This window comes from Lemur catta, chromosome 11 (genome assembly GCF_020740605.2).
Source record: "Lemur catta isolate mLemCat1 chromosome 11, mLemCat1.pri, whole genome shotgun sequence".
Lineage (NCBI taxonomy): Eukaryota > Metazoa > Chordata > Mammalia > Primates > Lemuridae > Lemur > Lemur catta.
In genome coordinates this window covers 64,850,209-64,872,078 of record NC_059138.1, presented here as the reverse complement: position 1 = coordinate 64,872,078, position 21,870 = coordinate 64,850,209, and the positions used below count along the sequence as shown (strand labels likewise).

At 36.6% G+C, this 21,870-nt stretch overlaps 1 protein-coding gene across 1 annotated transcript in view; it reads right to left on the bottom strand.

Annotated features, from left to right (window-relative positions):
• Positions 1-3,030: 3,030 nt before the first annotated feature.
• TSPAN13 (tetraspanin 13) overlaps positions 3,031-21,870 on the bottom strand; it is a 30,975-nt gene continuing 12,135 nt past the window's right edge. Inside the window, exons 2-6 of the mRNA XM_045563996.1 lie at positions 12,565-12,732; positions 11,818-11,898; positions 11,031-11,144; positions 9,866-9,979; positions 3,031-4,096 (exon numbers count right to left, since the gene is read on the bottom strand). Coding sequence (XP_045419952.1) covers positions 4,022-4,096; positions 9,866-9,979; positions 11,031-11,144; positions 11,818-11,898; positions 12,565-12,732 — 552 coding nt within the window. The 3' untranslated portion in view covers positions 3,031-4,021. The remainder of the gene's footprint in view (positions 4,097-9,865; positions 9,980-11,030; positions 11,145-11,817; positions 11,899-12,564; positions 12,733-21,870) is intronic.

Here is a 21,870-nt window from a genome sequence, read left to right as displayed (position 1 = left end):
AAAGAATTATCTATAAAAAATGTTGCTTATATAAATCATCTATAAAATTCATTTACACGAATGGTCAACATGTCTGATTTTAGAGCTATAGTCTTCTTCAAATGATCATCTATGACTATCTTCCTCTGTTTTGTATTTTTTTTTCCTTGCATTCAGTCATCCTAAGCAGCTACTGAAGACCTTGTATGTAACGATCACTGGTAGGAACAAGAGCCAGGGGAAATGAGTAAAAGCTCTAAGGCAAGAATAGAACTTTCTTCAGTTCTAGGAGCTGAACTTCAAAGTCCAAGTCAAGTCAGCTTAACTTAGGAAAAGGCCACTTGTCAAGTTATGACCTCGACTACCTGTAAAAAGAAAGATCCTAACAGTAAGCAAAAAAAAAATGGTCTCACCATCCAAGTGATGTCAAAGTCCATTCTTTGACATATATTTTAATGTACAGGCAACTCCCTCAGGCCCTGGCTTGAAAATGAATTCCAAAAGCTAGTTTTCCTAAGGAGAATGATAAGTAGCCCTGCACATGGTAGGTGAGTCGGATTTTCCCCTTTGCCATTGTCTAAGAGGTAGTTCAATGACTACAATTGCTCAGTTATGATATGACATTTAAGAAAAATATCAACATGACAAGCCCTGGTACCTCTCTCTCTTGTTTGTTGAGTGGAGGTGGGGGGTGAAGGGCTGCTTGTGCCCTTAAAATTGTTTAGAACACATTCACCAACACATATTGTACTTTCAGTTGGCACAGAGAGCCTGGTATAAAAATTATCTGTTAGCCCCAACTGTGCCAAGTACAGAAAACTTTACAAAAATCCCCTCACTTATCCAGAAACCTGGAAAAGTTAGTCTTTATCATCATCTCTCATAAAACAATTCACACGTGAATGATCATGTCTGTACAATCATGGTGTCTCAAAGTATTTTTCTCCTATGAAATACTATGTAAAAATGTGATTCTAACCTTTTTAGTACCAGCTGAAAGTGAAATAGTTTCATGTAGATTATTTTTAAAGGAATGAATAAACTTTAAGAGTTAAACCAATATTTAGAGAAATTGTAGGAGGTGGTTTGGGCTCAAGGAAGCTAAGAACTAAAAGCCACACTTCTGGTTTCCTTTCCCTCTCTGAAAGGTTCCATTCAGCAGCATATTACTCAGGGTGAACATGCAAAACTGGTTTTCATACCAAACACATTGTTGCTTAGATAACAGGGTATCTGAGATGAATTTGAGCCACAATAAGCTCAGATTTTAGAAATTATAGCTGAACCCTTTTTCTTTTGTATTAGCATTAAATTCTCTAGCTAAAATTTCACCTTTAACATCAAGGCTGACTGGGCAAATGTTCTAAGAAACATTCCTCTACATGGGATATGTAAAAAGAGAATAAGAGATTTTTTTTTTTTTTTAAGTAGTGTAGTTCCTGTTTAAAGAAACGCTAGGTTTGGAAGAAAGGTTATCTAGGGTCTTGGGTTTGCCTTACAGCCATTTATTGTAATTTGAGGACAGACCTTGAACTGAAACTCACCCTCCTCTGATACTGTGTGTTTATGGCAGCATTTCTGTGCACACAGAGGGTGGGCTTCCTGTAATCCTGGGATGAGCCTGACCTCTGCAAGCTCATAGTAGGGCCACTTGGGATTCAGGATGGACCTGTTCAGGGGCCTTTTCGGTAGCCTGCACCCAAACACAAAGATCACAGGTAATGTCATAGAAGGGGTTGGATAATCTATCACCTTCAGATCTGCCTGAGAGAATGAAAAGCCCAGGTTCATTTGACAGGGCTGCCCTTGGTGCTTAAAAATGTACACTTCTGGAGTGGCTAATCATCATTATTACCCACTCTAATCCTGTAGTTTAGTAGTCCTAAAGATTCATCCTGCCCACACTCTGACTTTCTTTTTCATTAACTCATTTTATTAAAATCTTAACATCATCTTAGATAATTTCATCTTTGTTTTATTCAACAGCTTAGATACAAATAATATTTTTTCTTACTCATAATGATTTAAAATCCTAATTAATGAACTCAGTTTAATAAAGTTTGAGCTTGATTAAATACATTTTGTCAGCACCAAGCTACTTTTCAGAAATGTGTTTAGACTTCTCACCCTGACAGCTGTTCTCTTTGCACTCTGTTTTTTAAGTAATACACTTGAGGCAGGGTGACATCAGTCAAGCTATATTTGAACAGAAGAGAGAGTTCTCTGTGTTAGAATTTCCAGGATGCATCACTTAACTTACCAGATGATGCATAAAGCAAACTGGGTTGACCCAAATAGGCCACTGCAATAAGAACACAAACAAAGGTACAGGCTGGTTCTCTCTGGAATAGCCCTTTCCGCCAAGCAAAGTATTACCTTAGGAGAGTCCAGAACCTTCTAGAAATTTCAAAATGGAATAAAACAAACAGGGAAAATACAGAATGCCTTAAAGGAAGAGAGAATTCAAAAATCTCCCTTCATGTGTCACTTATAATCTTATCTTATATGTGGGAACACTGTCAGAGCTGCCCCAGAGCTCAAAATGACATTGTGGGAATAATTCAATCCTGTTTTCTTGGAAGACTAGCTAGTGTTGCAGAGTCATGGAAGTGAAAAACCTATGAAAGGCTCTAAAATTCTACAGATCAACCATCTACCCTCTTTCTTGGTCTATAATCTACTAAGACAATTACCAATAAATACCACATGCTACCTAGAATGCAAGATGAAAAAATGACCAATTTTTGTTATTGGGAAAGAACTTACATATGTTTCCAAAATAAATATAAATGGCTTCTTTTTTAAAAAAGGCTTTTCTCACCATGGAGATCGTATCAACCACTGAAACATTTTAAGAAAGGATTTGAGGATGACTACCAGTAAATATTAGTGCTGGATCTTTATGTCCATGGCTTAATTATACATTAAAACAGCAATGCCTAGCTCTAAGTCTGGCAAAGAGCACCTAAAGCAGAAAAAACAGAATTCCACCTCGCTTAATTTATCAATTCTTCCATTGTTTTCTTTTAATCCAAACATGCATACACAAAGAAAGGTTTCTTCTATCCTTTAATTTTTTAACATAATATACAGAACCACAATACTACTTCAATTTCAAATTGAGAGATCACAATCAAATATGCTTGGGTTTGACAAGTTGCTGTTACAATACTGAGAAATTTCATGAAAAGGGTATTTAACGATTTTTAAGATAAACAAATGTCTTTTTGCTACATGGGCCAACACATTAAGAGTAACTTGTTTAAAAACACAGTCTTTTTTACTTCAAATTATTATAAAACAATATCAGGATTATATAGACTGACTTCCTGAATGATTCAAACTCATTCCATTCTGAAGGCTGAAGGTAAATGTTATACATTTCATGAGACACTTCTCCTTTGCACTTACCTGGAAAAGTCAAAAGTGAAATCACAATTTCCTAAAGACATCGCTATTTCTAGAACACACTGGTGTAATCATAAAAGACTACCAGGAGTAAATGACCACTTTTATATTAACACATTTTACCACAACACATCTTTCTAAAAAGACAAAAAAATATTGGGAGTTTGGATTTCCCTTATTGAGCTTAACATAATAGAATCTCATACTTTCTGGCTTTAATAAACCTCAACTTTTTTTTTCAGTAGGAACTATCTACACAGCACAGCGCTACGTACAATTATTCCAGTGAGATGTATATTTAGATTAACCATATGACCGACACAAGAGTGCCATACAAAGTTCTTCTGCAGATAAAAACGCTAAGAAAGGCCACATGGACAGTGCCAGACCCTGTGAGTACAGTAGATTACAGCTACCACTGAGCTTCAGAGGACACCACAGTTTCAATTTTTTTTTTTCAGCAATGGAAAAAGAAAAACATTTAGAGAAACATGAGAGTAAAAATATATAATTCCACTGTCAATAATATAATTTTCCAGCTATTGTTCCCTTCCTTAAATGGACAAATCAGCTTAAGTTAAAACGAGAGAAGGTGAACAAGATCAGAATATGAAAGATTTTCCTTGTTTTCTCATCAAAGGAATGCACTAGGATTAGCGCGAGGATCTTTCTGGTTCCTGTATCTGTAGGTCAGCCAAACACCCAGGATCTGGAAAGGGGGAAAAAAAAAAAAAGATGAAAAAGAAAATAACATGTGCATATATTTATTCAGTACATCAATAAAATAACTCTGGAGCTTCTGAGTCACCGCACTTCTTTTGTTCAAAGGGGAGAGATTTCTGTCTTTCTTTCTTTTTTTTTTTTTTAAAGAAGTAAACCAAATGAGAGGCCCTAAGAAAAATTATTATGAACACTGTGGTGAACTGAATGATTGCCCCCAAAGGATGTCCACATCCTAATCCCCAGAACCTGGGAATATGTCACTTCCCAGGGTAACAGGGAATTTGCAGGTGCGACCAAGTTAAAGATCTTGGAATAAAGAGATTATCTGGGTGGGTTCAACGACATAATCACAGGGGTTTTTATAAGAGGGAGGCAGGAAGGACAAAGATACCAAGAGAAGACAACATGAGGACAGAAACAAAGGGAAGCCAAGTCAGAAAGAGAAGACACTACACTTGGCTTTGCGGATGGAAAAGCAGGCTACGAGCCAGGCCTCTGGAAGGTGTCTTTGTTTTAAACTTTTGATCTGCAGAACTGTAAGACAATAAATTTGCGTTGTTTTAAGCAATTAAGTTTATTGTAACTTGTTAGAGCACCAATACAGGAAACTAATTAATACAAACACTAGGCAGTCTAAATAGCTAAAATATCACATATGTTGATAATTCAGGAACAAACTGGGTTCAGTAAAAATTAAGCAATAGCAAAAATATGACAATCATCTTCCAACGCAGGTCTTTAAAAATGTTGCAATTTCTTCCTCGTGAAGGGGAAGGGAAGCCTATAATTCTAGAAAAATGATTAAGTTGTTATTGCACCACTTCCCATACCAAGTTCAGTAAATTGTTAGCCAACATAGCTTTCTCGAAATTAAAAAAATTTGCTCTGTTTCTGCTATTTCAAAGTTGATCTATTTTAAATAATCAAAAATTCTAATTTCTTGAACGGAAAAAGATACAAAATTGTAATGGGATTCCAAACTATATTTCTCACTTTCCAGGTGTGCCAACTTTTAATTTAAATTTTGTTTCACTTCATAGCTATCCATTAGCCCTTTAAACTATGAATAGAAAATTGTGTAAGTCCCCCATTACCTCCACTGACCACAATAATCCATAAGTTACTGTAAAATTCATAACTGGCAATGTTTATAGCTACAACACGTACGGGCTGCTGGAGCTATGATTTGCCGGTTGAATCAAGGAAAAGAAAGCCTAATTTGAGGAAGTAGAAAGTCTCCTTTGGCATCTGCATGATGGGCGGCAGGGTGGAGGGGTAGGAAATTTATTTAACAAGCACACAGAGTATTAGTGAAAGGTATTATTCTTCAAACTTTATAAATTCATATAGTTCTCTCAACAACCTTCACAAAATAGGAACTAATAATATTGTCATTTTACCAGTGAGGAAACTGAGGCATGGAGAAGGTAAATAACTAGCTAATCGTCACACCAGTCCCCAGTGGTGGAGTCAGTGTTCAAATCTGGAATCCAGGCCCTTCCCCATGTTTGTAGCTTTTATGCATCAATCTGGTGTGTTACTGGCTGTTTTCAGGCTAACATTCCACTTTCAGCCACACCAGTTGTTACTACACTGAAATACTTTATACCTGTTGTTAAACAACAGCTTGTCTGAGATTCCCCCTCAACCTGCCCAACCATCATTTCACTTGCTCTCCACCTTAGAAATTTTGGCACACAGGAAGCTTCTGGTCAGAATTTTTGAGGTTGTGTTAAATGTTTTATTATAACCCCTGGATATATGCCAAGAGTGTCAATCACAGGCCTTGGGGAAGCAAAGTAATCTGGTAACTAAATACCATAATCTGGAGCCACATTTTAGCAGGATTTAATTCCCCCAACTCGGCTCTAAATGACAAGAGGAGAACTTTACCCCACTGCTGAACCACCACCTCCTCCCTCACTCCCAGGGAGAGGGATGGAAAGGGAGGCCACACCCAAAATGCAAACAGAGCAACATTAGATAATTACTGGATTTCAAGCTTACAAAGGTGCTCATGACTTAGAGATTGGCAAAGGTAACTTTGACTAGACCTGATCATCAACTCTGCTGACTCTACAACCTGTGCCCAGTATGCCGTAGGTCACCAAAATATAGCTTGTAATATAAAAATGTCTATGTAGAAAGATATTCAGACTATGCAGTAAGTTTGTACTCATGTCATTAAATATAGAGAGACAGAAGGAAATATGCCAAAATACAAACAATTATTTCTGAGCAGGCAATTTTAGTTAGTAGATATGTTTAATTTTTTGTCTTCATTTTTTTGTATTTTCTTTAGATTCTATAAAGAACATGTATTAATCACCATAATTTTTTTCAGATTTTAAATCAATGTTTCTCTGATGGCTTAAATTTATTTGAAGGTATTAGAAATAGTTCAAATCAAATCTTTCTGTTTCACCTATGATAAGAACTCACCAGCTACTCATTAGCCTGATCTCTGCAAATTCTGAAAAACTGTGATTCTGTGAAACACTGAAAAAAATACAAACTTAAAAAGTGAGAAAAATCTGCTAAGTATTCACTCTCCAGAAAATGTCAGGTTACATGAGTTATTAAAATCTCTAGCCAGGTTTCAAAAGGAGATGTTATGTAAAATATGGAGCAGGATTCAATGAAAGAGCACTTTACAAAATCTGCGGCTCAGTTTTCTATTTTTAAAGAATTGGTATTTTAAAAAGGAGCATAACTGAAGGCAGTGTGATCTGATGACAAGAAAACAGAGCTGCCCGAAAGAACTAAATTCTCAAAATAAACTCTAGATATAAAAAAGAAACCATGTGGCAAAATTCTGGTAATTGCTGAATCTGGCCAATGTATGTATAGAGATTCCTAATTCTTTTTCTACACCTATATTTTTAAGTTTTCATAACAAAAATCCATGTTCTTTAAAGGAAAAAAAGGAAAAAATACATAGAATTCTTTTCAAGCTGTATATAAATTTTCTTGAATTAATGTCATAACCAACTCACAAGTCAGACAGCTCTTTTGTGAGAAAAAGTGAAATGAAAAAAATGGTCAGAGTAAGGAAGAAATGTCAAGGACAGTTTTAAAAAAATGAATATTTAAGCTTGGTCTTTTTTTTTTTCTTTTTGTCACTCTGTTAATGACAACTAAATGTGAATTTTTCATTCTTGAGTGGAAAGAAGAAATTAAATTAGAATAAAATAAATGATAAATATATAGACATATAATATACTATATAATCGTATATTATATACATATGAACATTATACACTATATCCACAGATGCAATTCATATGTTACACATATATTTTACACACACATAACATATCCAAATGCAAAAGCCTTCCTAAGCATAAAATCAAAGCGATAAACCATAGGGGGAAAAGTGATCGATTTGACTACATGAAAAGTAAATGCCAAAGAAACTTGAAAGCAGAATAAAGCAAAGAACACAGAAAAAAGTAGAGGAGAGAGAAGAATTAGAGGACACAGGGAAGCCATGGGAGATGCAGGGGGCAGAGTCTGGCTTTCCAAGGCCACCCGTCCTAAGGCCCACACCCAGCCCAGCCCCTGGAGACCTACTCGCGTAGCCTTGTAAAAAATTCCCTGTTCGGTATATGCTGTTCTGAGTCTGTCCCATGCAATCCAAAGGGCCTGGGCTAAGGCAAAAGCAAATAAGTAATGCACAAAAGAAAAAATATAAATGGTCAAAAAACCCATATGAATACATGGTCAAATTCACCAGCCACTTTTTCAAAACAGCACATGGAATTTTAATACTATTTTTACCTATAAAACATTTTTTATAACTTTTTTTCAATTTTTTTAATGATAAAAATGTCTAGAGTTAGTGCTTCAATCAGAAGTTGATACAAGTTCCCCCAGAAAGCAATTAGATAATATTTATCAAAATCTTAAAATGTCCACAAACTATGTCTTATGTGACTTCGAGAAATGTATTCTATCACCCTGTGATGGTCTTTTAAAAAAGAGAGAAAGAAATGTATTCTAAGGAAAAAAACCTAGAGAATACAGATAAAAAAAATTATATACAAGGAAGTTGATTATGGGACTATGTATTATGGTGACATATTGAAGGGAAAATTACATGTCTAACAGATTAAATAAACACAGTAAACTCCAACCATAAAGATACATGCTCATTCTTTTTTTTTTTTTTTTTTTTTTGAGACATAGTCTCACTCTGTCAAGCAGGCTGAAGCACATAGCTCACTAAAGCCTCAAACTTATGAGCTCAAGCAATCCCACTGCCTCAGCCTCCTGAGTAGCTAGGACAATAGGTGCACCCCACCATGCCTAACTCATTTTATTTACTTATAAATTTATTTTTTAAAGAGACAAGGTCTGGCTGTGTTGCCCAGGCTGGTCTCATATGCCTGACCTCAAGCAGTTCTCCTGCATCAGCCTCCCAAAGTGCTGTGATCACAGGCATGAGCCACCGCGCCCAGCCTCAAGCTCACTCATACAAATAGCCTACCATATATTCCTATAGCTATATATGCAATCTTACTTTAAAAAATTATTCTATATATGTTACTCTGTTATCTGTTTTAAATAGGAGTGTGACGTAGGCATCTGACAGCGATAATAACAGGGGTCCCCTCATCTTTTTTTTAATGGGGCATAATATGGTTACATGTATCAATAATCTATTAATGGCTACAAAATGACAGCTAACACTTACACAGCACCCACCATGTACCAGGTACTATTCTAAGTATTAAAAGCTGCACGTGCACTAACCCCTTTAATCATTACAACAACCATAGGAAGTAGGGCTGTTTATCATGACCCCATTTTTAAAGATGAGGAAACAGAAGTACAGAAAGGTTAAGTAACTTGCCAAGGTCACATGAGTAATAAGCAGCAAAACCCAAACAGCCCAGCTCTCAAGGCACTTCCTTAACCACGTGCTCCTGTGTGCTATACCTCAACCAGTGCATGGTTGAGGAACACAAGCCGGCCCAAAGGTTTGCTGAATAAACAATAAACATTCTTGTGTGTTCATTTTACATAATTATACAATTATCTCCAATGAAATAAAATAACGTCAGTGGAATTTGTGAGTTAAAGAAAAAAATTTAATCTTGATACACATTGCGAACTCAGAACCATCAAAAAATGTTTACAGATATTAAGCGTTTAATAAAGACAAATGAGCATTCCTTAAAAATTATCAAATAATATGTGTGTGGTGGCTTTGCTTACAGATATATATACTATATAAAAATATTAATTAGTATAAATATATTAGCACAGTGTAAATGTATATTTTATATATATAAGAAATTGATAATAGTGGTTACCTGTAGGTTTCAGAAGGCTAGGAACAGAAGGGAATGGGGATGGTACTGGAAGGCAATTTCTCAAAGCAAATCTATTAATATATGTTAAACAGTCTGAACATCCTACCTCTTCCAAAATTAAATTTGAAATTGTAATTTATCATGCAACTCTATAAATAGAAGACTCTTGAGATAATACAGTCTACTCTCATTTCATTAGTTCATTAAATTTTAGGTAAGAGGAAACAGATCAAGCATTTCACCCTGTCCTAAGGTTAGCTTTAGATTTGTGCATCTTCAGATGCCAAGCCAGAGTTCTTCCTTTCACAATGCTAATTCTCAATGAAAATATCCATTGAAACATTCCAAAAATTAAGGTAAAATGCCATGCCCTTTTGCCATACAAAACAGGAATCCCTGTGACAAAGGAGGAAAAATACTGAGCGATCTGCACATACCTCTGTAAAACTGAAGAAGAGACCAATGCCACCAACAAATCTCAAAACCTCTCCAGCATATTCTCCTATTATTGGAGCACACGGTGCGCATGGGTGGCCACTTTTAATACAGCTCTGTATCAATTAAAGAAAAGAACTTTTACTCCAACGTATATTTATAAAGAGCACATAAAACTGCACACAATATCTGGGGATACTGTATACAGTCTGAGTCCTTGTTTTTTTTAGAGTGCAAATTTCTAAGACCGCCCCACGACTTTCCATCCCCTGGTATCGATGCCCTGCAGAATCCCTCCTCTTGAGAGTGGGTAGAACCTGTGAATGGGATGGGATAGTCACTCCCATGTTTATGTTGCATTACACAGGATTGCATCTCAACAGAATGGAGAGATTCTCATGGTGACTTTGATGCTGCCATGTTGTAAAAGGGTAGCATGGTCAGGACCTGAGAGCAGCTTCTGGTTGCTGAGAAAGACTTCCCGCCAACAGGCAGTAAGAGAACAGGGGCTTTGGTCCTACAACCATGAGGAATTGAATTCCGCCAACCACCACTGAGCTTGAAAGAGGCTCCCGAGTCTCAGGTGAGATTGCAACCTCAGCTAACAAACACCTTGATTTCACTCAGGTGAAATGCTGAGCAGAGGACCCAGCTAAGCTATGTCCAGACTCCTGACCCATGGAAACTAAGATAACAAATGAGTGTTGTTTTGAGCCACTAAATTTGTGATAATGTGTTACACAGTGATAGAAAAGTAATGCAGATCCCTGCAAGGAGATAATCCCACAAAAAAGGCCTCCTTGCCGGGGGCTGTCCAGCTCAGGGAGGTGGTAATAGGAGTTTCCCCAAAATCTAAACACACATAATCTGAGCTACTGTCATTTCTCTTTCCCAACTTGTTCTAGGAGGAGTAGAATGGGAAGAAATCAGGGACAGTAAACCAAAAGCTTCTGTATAATAATAATAAACCAAAGCCTGAAATACACAGTACTCTGGAGAGTGGATTTTGGAGAACAGGCAAATGATACAATAGTGAATATGTAAATATAATACATGTAAAACAATTTTGAAACAATCTGGCGTCAAAAAGACCATTTCTTCCACGTTAATCATCATTCATCCATATGTGATACACTTTCAAATGAATAGTTTATACTTTGTACTTACAGCCAGACAGGTGTCATTTGGGTTAAAATTTCGGAACCCACAGCAATTTAAATTTCTCTGGATGTCATTTCGAGCACTTGCTGTATTGTTCCAACCAACCTCCAGAAGCTGACCCTAGAAAATGTATTTAATATATGCATTAAAAGGTGTCATCCCTGCATAAAATGTATAAAGCTAGAGCCTATAATTTTTAGTACTCAGAGTACCTAAATGTTCCTTATAAAACCATTATATTTAAAATTATAAAACTTTTCAAAGGCTTATCTCTCAATCTGCACCAAAAATTAAGGCACTATTTCTATCCCAAGAATGAAAAAGTCTTAATTTGTACATGCAATTTAAAAGAAGCACTTGGTTCAAAGGCTTAATTCTAGGAGTGTAACAAGACAAACCTTCTGTTGCCCCAAGACAGAAACCTGTATTCCTCTACAAATTAGAGTTTGAAAAGAATGATTGCTAGAAGGGAACTGCAAATATTCTGGAGCAAATGTTTCATTGCATAACGGCGGGTAAAGACTGGGGGAACATCTTTTAGCAGTAGCTCTTTTTACCCAGTGAGAACAAATTTCTATTTAAAAGATACAAAAAATAGCAACACCTGATGGTGTCTTAGGCTGCCATCAGCTCCACTAATGCAATTAGGAATAACAGAGTTTAGCTATTCAGAGTGAAATAGCATTCTGAGCAAGAAGAAATGATTTTCTATTCTAATCATTTCTCTCCCTTTTTCCATACTCATGCTATAATATGTTCTATAACAAAGTAGAAGAAAAAAGTCTTTGCTTACCTGTTGGTCCTGGTTCAGGGCTAAACAAGCACAAGATACAGAAAACTGAACAATAAATACAAGTAAGAGAATAATCATATACTGAGAGTTAAAAGTTAAGGATAATTTTAAATACTCTTAAAATAGCATAAAATAGAGGTACTGACAACTTTAGAATGCACTAGAAGCAATCCATCCAGAAAACTGAACAGATGGCACTTAAAGAAAGTACAAAGAGGATGTACATTATTTTGATAACACACTGTAGCTAGAAGTTCATACAGAAAAATACTAATAATGGTAATTATATAATTAAAACATATCTATTAGAATTTCATTCAGAATAAAATAAAAATTCTTACATATATAAAATAGGAAATAAGGATAAATATATGTAAGCTTTCTTAATATTAAATTTAAAAAGACTGTGAAATTCTCAAGCAAGTATTAATGTGTTTAGAAAGGGCCTAGCGGTCTCAATTCAACTTAACTCTGAATTTGCACTACAGAAATAGGACTATACTAAATTTGCAGACTACATTCTTCATGATGTGAGGAGGCAGAGTGGGAATATGGAAATATACAGTAACGTTACCCTAAGATATATCCTTAATAGTGCTTGAACAAATATGCATAACACTTGCTAGGAGCTGCTTTCTGGCAATTCATTTCCTAATAACATTAAATTAGTTGTAGCTATCAAACTAGTAATCAATAGTAAGAACTCAACCCAATTGGGGTAAAAATATCACCTTTAAAAAAGGATACAAAAAATAGCAACACCTGGTGGTGTTTCACTGCTCCAATCAGCCCCACCAATGCAATCAGGAACAAGAAGATGCCCACTGCAATGACCACGCCGACCACCCGGAGACTGGAAATCAGCCCGAAGCCAATGCCCCACGCAGCAATTCCAATCAGCAACAGACTAACCAACTGCAAGAACAACGGCGGAGGGATGGAGGAAGGTAGGGAAGAGAGGGAGAGGGAGAGACATAAGGAAAATGTCAGTTTATTAAACATCAGGAACATTGCTCTGGCTCCTGCTTAGTATCTTACAATTAAGTGCTAATACTCAATACTAGAATACATACAAGATCTCAGTGGGTGGTATTGTTTTAAAAAATCACATTAATCCTCAGTCATGCTTTCAAAATAAAGTCTAACAATAACATATAAAATTATCTGCAGAGGTCATCTGGTTTACTAAGCCTAAATGCATGCTACATAAGCTTTTGAAGTAATAGTGTATGTAAAACTTCCAGATGCTGATACATCTCAGCCCAACACATTCATCTCTTCACATGGAAATTGCTTATCTTTCTTTCAAAGCCCAACTGGACTGTAACCTTCTCTGTGATGCCCTCTTAGTCCCAAATAGATGGAAGTAACCCCTGCCTTCTCTGGGCAATCTCTGTTCCTTGAATATGATTCTATAGTTCCCTTCATAACACACTGTGTTTCCAAGGTCGTCTCTCCAGGAGACTGGGAGCAATTGGAGAGTAAGGACCCACATTTTTTCACCTCTCTATATCCCCAGGACCAGGTCCCTGAGGAACACTCAAAAATTGCTCACAGAATTGTTGCTGAAATGAATTGCTTTAAATGTCATTATCTATTTTACTAGAAACCATATACAGAGAGAGAGAGACCATTAAAAGTCTTAGCAAGATAAAAAGAGTACAAGAGATTTTAGCTATTTATAATGAAACAGCATTCTGAGCAAAATGAAATTATTTTATATTCCAATCATTTTTTTTATATATTTATAAAATGCCGTCTGAAAAAGCAGAACACAGGCCTAATGGTTAGGACCTGTCAAACTCAAAGTTACAATTACTTCTTTAAAATAACACTTGAATAAAGAGTATGCCACATAAAGATGAATAATTCACTGGTAGAAGATGTAGCTTAAACAAGTACCAGGGGAAGGATGGGGAAGGGGTCGTGGGACAAGAGAAGATGGCATCTTCACTTCAGTCCTGGGGCAGCTATTTCCCTGGAGCAATCTGCCAGTACAACAACCAGTTCGGAAGAATCAAAATATCAAAATATATTTTCTAGCTCCCTTTAAAGCCTGGTAAGCCTTTTTAGAAACATAATAAATCACCACTTAGTCAAATGGATCTTTTTCTGCTCAAATGTATAATTTTTCATATGTAATACAATAGTTTAGCAGACAAATTCAACATTTGCTGGTATATAACACTTCTTACACCTGTAGAGACACAAGCAAAATATTGAGCATCTATTTGGATTTTTATCCAAAATATTTTAGTATCTTTGCCAACGAGGCCAAGCTTGGGAATAAAAGGAACCATCTGTGGCACGACAGCACCCAATTAGGGGGTTCTATGGACTCGGTGGTCCACACAGCAAGCTTCCATTTTTGCAAGGAGAAGGCGAGGGAAAAACGTTCACCAATTTTGTCACTCAGATATTTGTCTAGTCCCTGTGACTGTCTCAACTGCCCCTTATCAGCAGGCCCATTGCTTTTGTTTCATTTTCATCGTCCTCACTCACAAGTCTTCTCACAACCTGAAACAATCTTGGGCTGAGAAAAAGTCCTCTGCCTCTTCACAAGTGAGTTTATTTCTGACTTTGTGGTATTCAAATATAACACATCTCCTTCCACAAGCTGTAAGAGACAGAGCCTGAGGGAGGTGAGAAGGAAGAAGGGCTGGGTGACGCCAGGCAAGAGGGCTATGCTTAGTATCCTCACTGCAGCTTGGGCCCGAACACTGAGGATGGGCCACGTCTGCAACACTTCAGAGCAGCCTGCTGTATTTCTGTGTCCAGAGAAACTGAACCAAAAGGAAATAGATCTAGATCTATCTACTGAGAGAAAATGAGATAGAAAGAGAGAGACAGAGACAGATGTCAAAGAATCAGCTCACATGATTGTTGTGTCTGACAAGTCAGAAATTTGTGGGACTGGCCAGCAAGCTGGAAACAAGCAGAATTCCTTCTTCCTCAGAAAACCTCGATCCTTGTTCTTAAGGCCTTCAGTTGATGGGATGATGGAGGGTAATAGGATTTAATTAAAGTCAACTAATTGTAAATATTAGTCACATCTACAAAATGCTTTCACAGCAACATCTAGACTAGTGTTTGATCACACAACCTAGCCAAGCTGACACATAAAAATAACCATCCTACTAGCTAACATCAAGTTCTGGCTGTGATATTTATTTCCTAATTCAGTTACACTCATGAGCAGGACTATATTCCATCCTTTAAGTCTTAAAGCCAAAAAATATAAAAATATAAAATGTCATATATGAATCATCTCATCTATACCATTCTTCTAACCCTATAGTCTTAAAGAATCCTTTTGGGAATCATATCAAATCCTTCCTATATTAATGAAATTCTTAAATATAAGAATATGAACAGTTATGTATTCTTAAATAATAATTATTCATCAGCAAATGGTTGGTGCCCACTATGTGCTGAAAGGCAGAGATAACACATTCTTACAGACAGGGGTTGGCAGACTGTCTCCGTAAAGGGCCAGATATTTTCTATCAGGCTTTGTAGGTCACACATCTTTGCCACAACTACTCAACTCTGCCATTGTACACAAAAGCAGAGATGCACAATGTGTGAACAAACAAGCAAGTCTGTGTTTCAATAACACCTATTCACAGATGCTGAAATTTGAATTCATATAATCTTCAGATATCACAAAATATTATTCTTCCTTTGATTTTTTTTTAATCATTTGAAAATGTAAAACCATTCTTAGCTGGCAGGCTAAGGGCAATGGGATGGATTTGGGCTGTGAGCTGTAGTTTTCTGACCCTTTCTCTAGAAGTCAGTGTAAGAGAGAATGAAAAATTACAATGGGACAAATAATTGCGACACCTGAGATTTTTACAAGGTGGGTCACAATGTCAAAGAATAATTTAAAACAATCCAAATAAATAGAATAGACCAAAGACTGCAAAGAAATAGTAAACTAGCAAGAAGTAGGCTGAAACACGACCCCCACCCCCACCCCATGAGTATTACCTTATGTAGCAAAAGAATGATTATTACCTTTTATGGCAAAAGATGTGACTAACTTAAGGATCTTAAGAGGAGGAGCTTATCCTGGATTATCGGGCGGGCCCTAAATGTCACCACAAGTATCCGTATAAGAGAGAGGCAGAGAGAAATTAGAGAGACACACACAAAGGATAAGGTGACATAAAAAAGAGGCAAAGACTGCTGCAGCCGCAAGCCAAGGAATGCCGGCAGCCACCAGAAGATAGAAGAGGCAAGGAACAGATTGCTCCCCAGGGCCTCCCAAGGGAGCCCAACTCTGTGGACACCTTGATTTCAAATGTCTGGTCTCCAGGACTGTGAAAGGATAAATTTCTGTTATTTTTAAGTCACCCTGTTTGTGGTAATTTTCCACAACAGCTCTAGAAAACAAATACAGAACAATTCACACATTTGGAAGTGGACATCAGGAACCTGTCACTGTCACAGTCACAGAAACTGCCTGATATTTTACTGTCAATGGAATCCCTACCATGGAGCTAGAGGGAGGCATTCAGGCATCCCTGTCAGCCTCCTTCCACCCAGCAAACCAAATACTCTACTTACAGCACCAACATTTCAGCAAAATGAGAAAACTCTTCAATGCTCACTCAGTTGCTAATGAAAAGGCTTGTTAATAATGAGAATCGATTCCCCTTTTAAAAAATAATTTCTACAACCAAAGGGGAGGTGAAGGCACTAGTCTGGTTCTCCGAATAGGCATTATGCTATTATTGAAAACATTATCAAGAATATTCACAAGTATTTCTGTTCTGATTTTTTCCCCCCAGATATGGGAAAGAAGAGGCTGCTTCCTTTTAATATATAGCTCTCCGTCAAGAGTATTCCTCACCAACTTGATTCTGCTGTGCCTTTAATACAGTTTTCATTCTGTTCCAATTACTACTACCAGGCAACCCTCTAAAGCCATCAAATATGGTTACCTATTGCTGCTTTAACAAATCACCACAAGCATAGGGGATTAAAACAACATAAATTTATTGTCTCACAGGTGTGGAGGTCAGAAGTCCAACATGGATCTTAGTAGGCTAAAATCAGTGTCAGGCTATACTCCTGGAAGCTCTAGAGGGAGAATCTGTTTCCTTGACTTTTCTGGCTTCTAGAGGCTACCTACCTTCCTTGGCAGTCCTTGCAGGGCCAGCAGCATTCCACCTGTAAACCTCTCAGACCACAGCCTGCTTCCCTCAGCACATCCCTTCTCTGGCTCTGACCCTCCTGCCTCCCTCTTATAAAAACCCATGTGATGACATAAAGCTCACCCGGATAATCCAGAATAATCTCCCCATTTAAAGATTCTTAATTTCATCACATCTTCGAAGTCCCCCTGGCTATATAAGGTAACATACTTGTACATTCCAAGGATTGGGATGTGGACAATTTCTTGGAAGTGGTGGTAATTGAGCCTACCACAAAGGGTTCTGGGAACAGGTAACTGAATTACCAAAGAATCCTTCCTGCTACAAATATTTTAAACATTAAAAAAGATTGCAACATTGTATGTAAATATACAGCTGAGCACAGAGAAACTAGAGGAAACTCCCATAGGCCAACAAAGAAAGAGGAACAGAAAGTCAGAACTGTAAACATACAACTGGCACTATGGGGTCCCATGAGGGGTGAGGAAGGAGTTCCTGGATCAGAAAAGTCCCTAAGGGGGAGGGATTTAGGTTTTAAACCTGGCAAAATTAGGAAGTGGACCCCTGCATAGCTAGGATCTTCAAAAAGCTATATTCTTAGTGCGTAAAGGGTTACAGAAAAACTGTAATACATCAAGGAAGACCGGAAAGATTTTTCAGTCTCTTCAAAAAGTTTGCAAGAAAGAGAAACACCAAGCCTACCATGCCCAGGTTTGGAATCTAAATGTACACTACCTCAGACATGCAGGAATCTTCAAGACAAGCAATTCAGATAAAAGCTGATCACAGGAGATGGTGGCATTTGGGGGAAGAAAACTCACAGAAATACATCCAAAATGACTCAGGAGGGAACTTTCCAAATCACAGCCCTTAAATGATTCCCAAAGAAAAAAATAAAAACTTCATTGCTAATCAAAAATCACAAAATGCATAAAAAAAATTTACCATGAGAGAGCGGTAACAAACATAGCAAAAGAAGGATTAGAGCTCCCAAGAACTTTTTGATAACAGAACTAACTGAATGAGGCTAAAATTAATATATTTAAACTGAATAAAAAGATAAAAGAGAAGTAAAAACAATATGGGAGAAAGCATGTTTTAAAAAATACACAATTGAAAACGTCAAATAAACCCAAAGAAAGGAGAAAGAAGAGGAAATTATTTTAGGGAGAATATATAAAGCTTCAGTAAAAGAGAAAAAAATAACAGCCCCCAGCCAAATTATTTTTTAAGGGAAAGAATAAGAGTAAATCTTCCCAGATTGTTTTAACTGATAAAGAATACTTATCAAAACCTCAAAGCAAAAATCATACTCAGTGCTAAAACAGAAGAAATATTTCCTCCAAAATTCAGGAATAAGACAAGGGTATGGAGCTTTCACCACTTCTTTTCTGCACTGTAGTGGAGGAGTTTCAGACAATTGAATAAGAGTGAATACAGAACAACAACGGGAGGAGGGAAACACAGCTATCATCACAAATTAACAGGAGTATCTACAAAGGAAATCCAAAAGAATCCAAAAATTATTAAAATGGTAAGAACCAGAAAACTTGCTAGAGACAGGATGAATATATAAAAGTTAACAGAATGTTCATACACCGAAAATAATTTTAATGTATTTCTTTAGGATACAATTTGTTATATGCTCTCAAAATATAAGGTACATGACAATATAATCTAATGAAAGTAGTATAAGATCTTCATGAGGAAAATTATGAAATGTATTGAAGACCATGAAAAAGACCTCAAATAAATAAAGAGATAGATCATGTTCAGGGATAGAAACACTCATTGTTATAAAGCACTAATTCACACCCAATTTAACCTACAAATTCAAACTAATTCTAGTAAAAGCCTCAATAGGGTTTCGGATGGAACTTTAAACAATGATCCATTAATTCATACGGAAGAATAAATGTCACAGAAGAGCTAGGGACATTTTTAAGAAGATTAAGGAGAAAAGCCTACGGCTGCTATACTTTGTCTCAGCCCAGCTGCACTGTCACCAGCACCAGGCAGAAGAAATGCCCCTGGTGGCAAATCAACCCTGTCAGTGGTTAAATCTAACTGTCCTGAATCCTGCTTTTGTTGTTGTTTTCACCTGCGCCCTGCAAAACTTGAGCCTGACTCTCTGTTTGTTGGACATGTTTCATTTTCTTTAATTAGTAAAATTAAAAGAACTAAAGAAGTTAAAAATCCTCTAACAAATATCAGAGCGTATTATAATGGTTCAGTCATTAAAACCAAGTAACTGACACAGATCTAAGTAAGCCAACAGTGTGGTCTTTGAGAGAGATGGAATTCTACACCAGTAGGGAAAGGGTGGGCTTTCATAAGTAGCCCTGTGACAAATACTTTCCCATTTTGAAAAAGGATAGTATTGGTTCCTACCTCACACCACAGATGAAGCTCTACGTACAAAAACCACAACCTAAAAGTACTAAAAACATTTTAATGACTCTGTGGTTAAAGAAAAATGGCTTTAAGAGCCCAAAAAAGCCCATATAATAATGACGTGGTATTTACTGTGTTTAAGGAAGTATTCTAAATGCTTTACATTTATTAACTAATTTAATCTTCACAACAACCCCAAGAGATAAGTAGTACTATTGCCTCCATTTGCCAGTTAAGAAAAGTTGTACACAGAGATGTTTAAGTAACTCACCCAAGGTTACCTAGTAAGGCAGGGGTGGAGCTAGGATATGAACCCAGGCTGCCTGGCTGCAGATTCTGTGTTTTCACCGATCGTACTATACTTCATGTTAAAAACTTAAAATTCTAGAAAGAAATAATAAATGCTTGAGGTGATGGGAAAAATATTTTGTAAATTCTATACTGTACAATGAAAAAAAAACCTACTAGATAAATGTGGGATAAGCTTAGGACAAGAAGATATTTCCAGCACACACGTAAGAACACCTACAAATCAACTTAGGCCAAAAACCAAACTGAAAAGTGGTCAAAAGTAAGAAGAGACAATTCACTGAAGAAGAATTCAGAAGGTCAATCAACATGTGAAAGATGTTAAAACTCATTAAAACTGAGGAAAACAGAAATTAAAACAGTAAGATGCCATTTCACATGCACCAGATTGGCAAAAGTTAAGCCTGATGACACCAAGGAGGTGGGGAATCTAGAACTCACAAAGTAGAAATGTAAATTGTTGAGCCACTTCACAGAACAAATTAGCAGCACCTAGGAAAATTAAAGATATGTATCCCTTACTAACCCAGCAATTCTGTTTCTCGGTTAATCCCCAAGAGAAACACCCATGTCCCCAACTACACCTATATCAGGATTCTGCTGCAGCCTTGTTTGTACCAGTAAAAAATTGAAAACAATCTCAAATATCGTGACTAGGGAATTCATAGACTCGAGTGTGATGACACACTAGACAACAAATGATTTTTAACTATTTCTATTAAATTGACAAACATCAAAAATATGAAAGAATAAATCAGACACTTTCCATAAATATAGAGAAAACAACCCATTTATATAAATTTTCAAACACAAGAAACAACAGTGTATATTCTTTGTGGATGATTAATATGTGAAATTGTCACAAACACGCATGGAAATGACAGATGTTGATTTCAGGATAGTGACTACTTTTGAGATGAGAAAAATGGAGAAGAGCTTGTAGAGTAGGCCTTTAGCTGAACTGTAACATTTAACTTCTTAAAAACAGACATTAGCCAGGTGTGGTGGTGTGTGCCTGCAGTCCCAGCTACTTGGGAGGCTGAGGCAGGAAGATTGCTTGAGCCCAGGAGTTTAAGACTGTAGTATGCTATGATTGCAACTGTGAATAGGCACTACACTCCAGCCTGGGCAACACAGTAAGACCCCATGTCTTATAAAAAGAGAGAGAAAGAGAGAGAGAAACAAAGCAAAACACTGGTATCTGTGAAATCTAACTAGTGAATTCATAAGAGTTTACCATATTAATTTCTGTGCCTATGAAATATTCCGTAATTAAAACTAGCCTTGAGAGTTTTAACAACCTCCTTCTTACTAAGTCCCAAATTCTAAATCCTTCTGCTTTGCTTTCCTCTGTAAATTAGTCCAACTTTCCTCATCCAGCCTTAGTTGCCACTATTCCCCAAACCTGGCTGCTTAAATTAAGATATTCTCATTTCTCTCTCAAATATTTCATGTTAATTCCCATCTGTGCCTATTCAGGTAAAGTCCACATTCTCTCCTACAATTTGTTCTCATTTTGGAAAAAGGAGGCTTTTGAATGAAGATGGTACACATCTGAAGGTAGTAGGCAATACCTTGTTGATTCTCCACCTGTCTATAACAGAAGGCAATTCTCCAGCTCCACCACACTTGGATGATCTCAAGTGTGAACCAAGACACTGCCCTACCCCCTCCTCATACACAGCTCCCAGGTACATAAACACATAAATACGGTCTCATTTGTAAGGGCCATTCTTGAAAGTAAAAGAGAACATAGATTCATTCAACTGTCCAATACAAAAAAATTTGCATTTATTATTACAACAGTGCAACTGTACAAATTAACTTATTTGAGTTCATCAATTTTCTGAAAAACTCCCAAAAATATGTTGATTTTTTTTAGTTTAAAAACTGAAAACAATGTGTTTTCTCGTGATGGGTGTTTCTAATCTTCCAAATATCCATAATTAACTTTTCAATTTAGAAATAACACCTAAAGATTTATAATATGCCTCTAATAAGATTTGATTATCAGTGTTTCTTTAACTTTTACTAAACAGGAGCCTTTTAAAGATAATAATTAAACAATTTACTTCTGAATAATGGTAATTATGTGTTACGGTTAGTTTGTAATTTGGGAGAGAATGAGATTATATGAAAGTCTTCCAAACTAGTGATCTAAAAATAATTGATTCAAATAAAATTAATT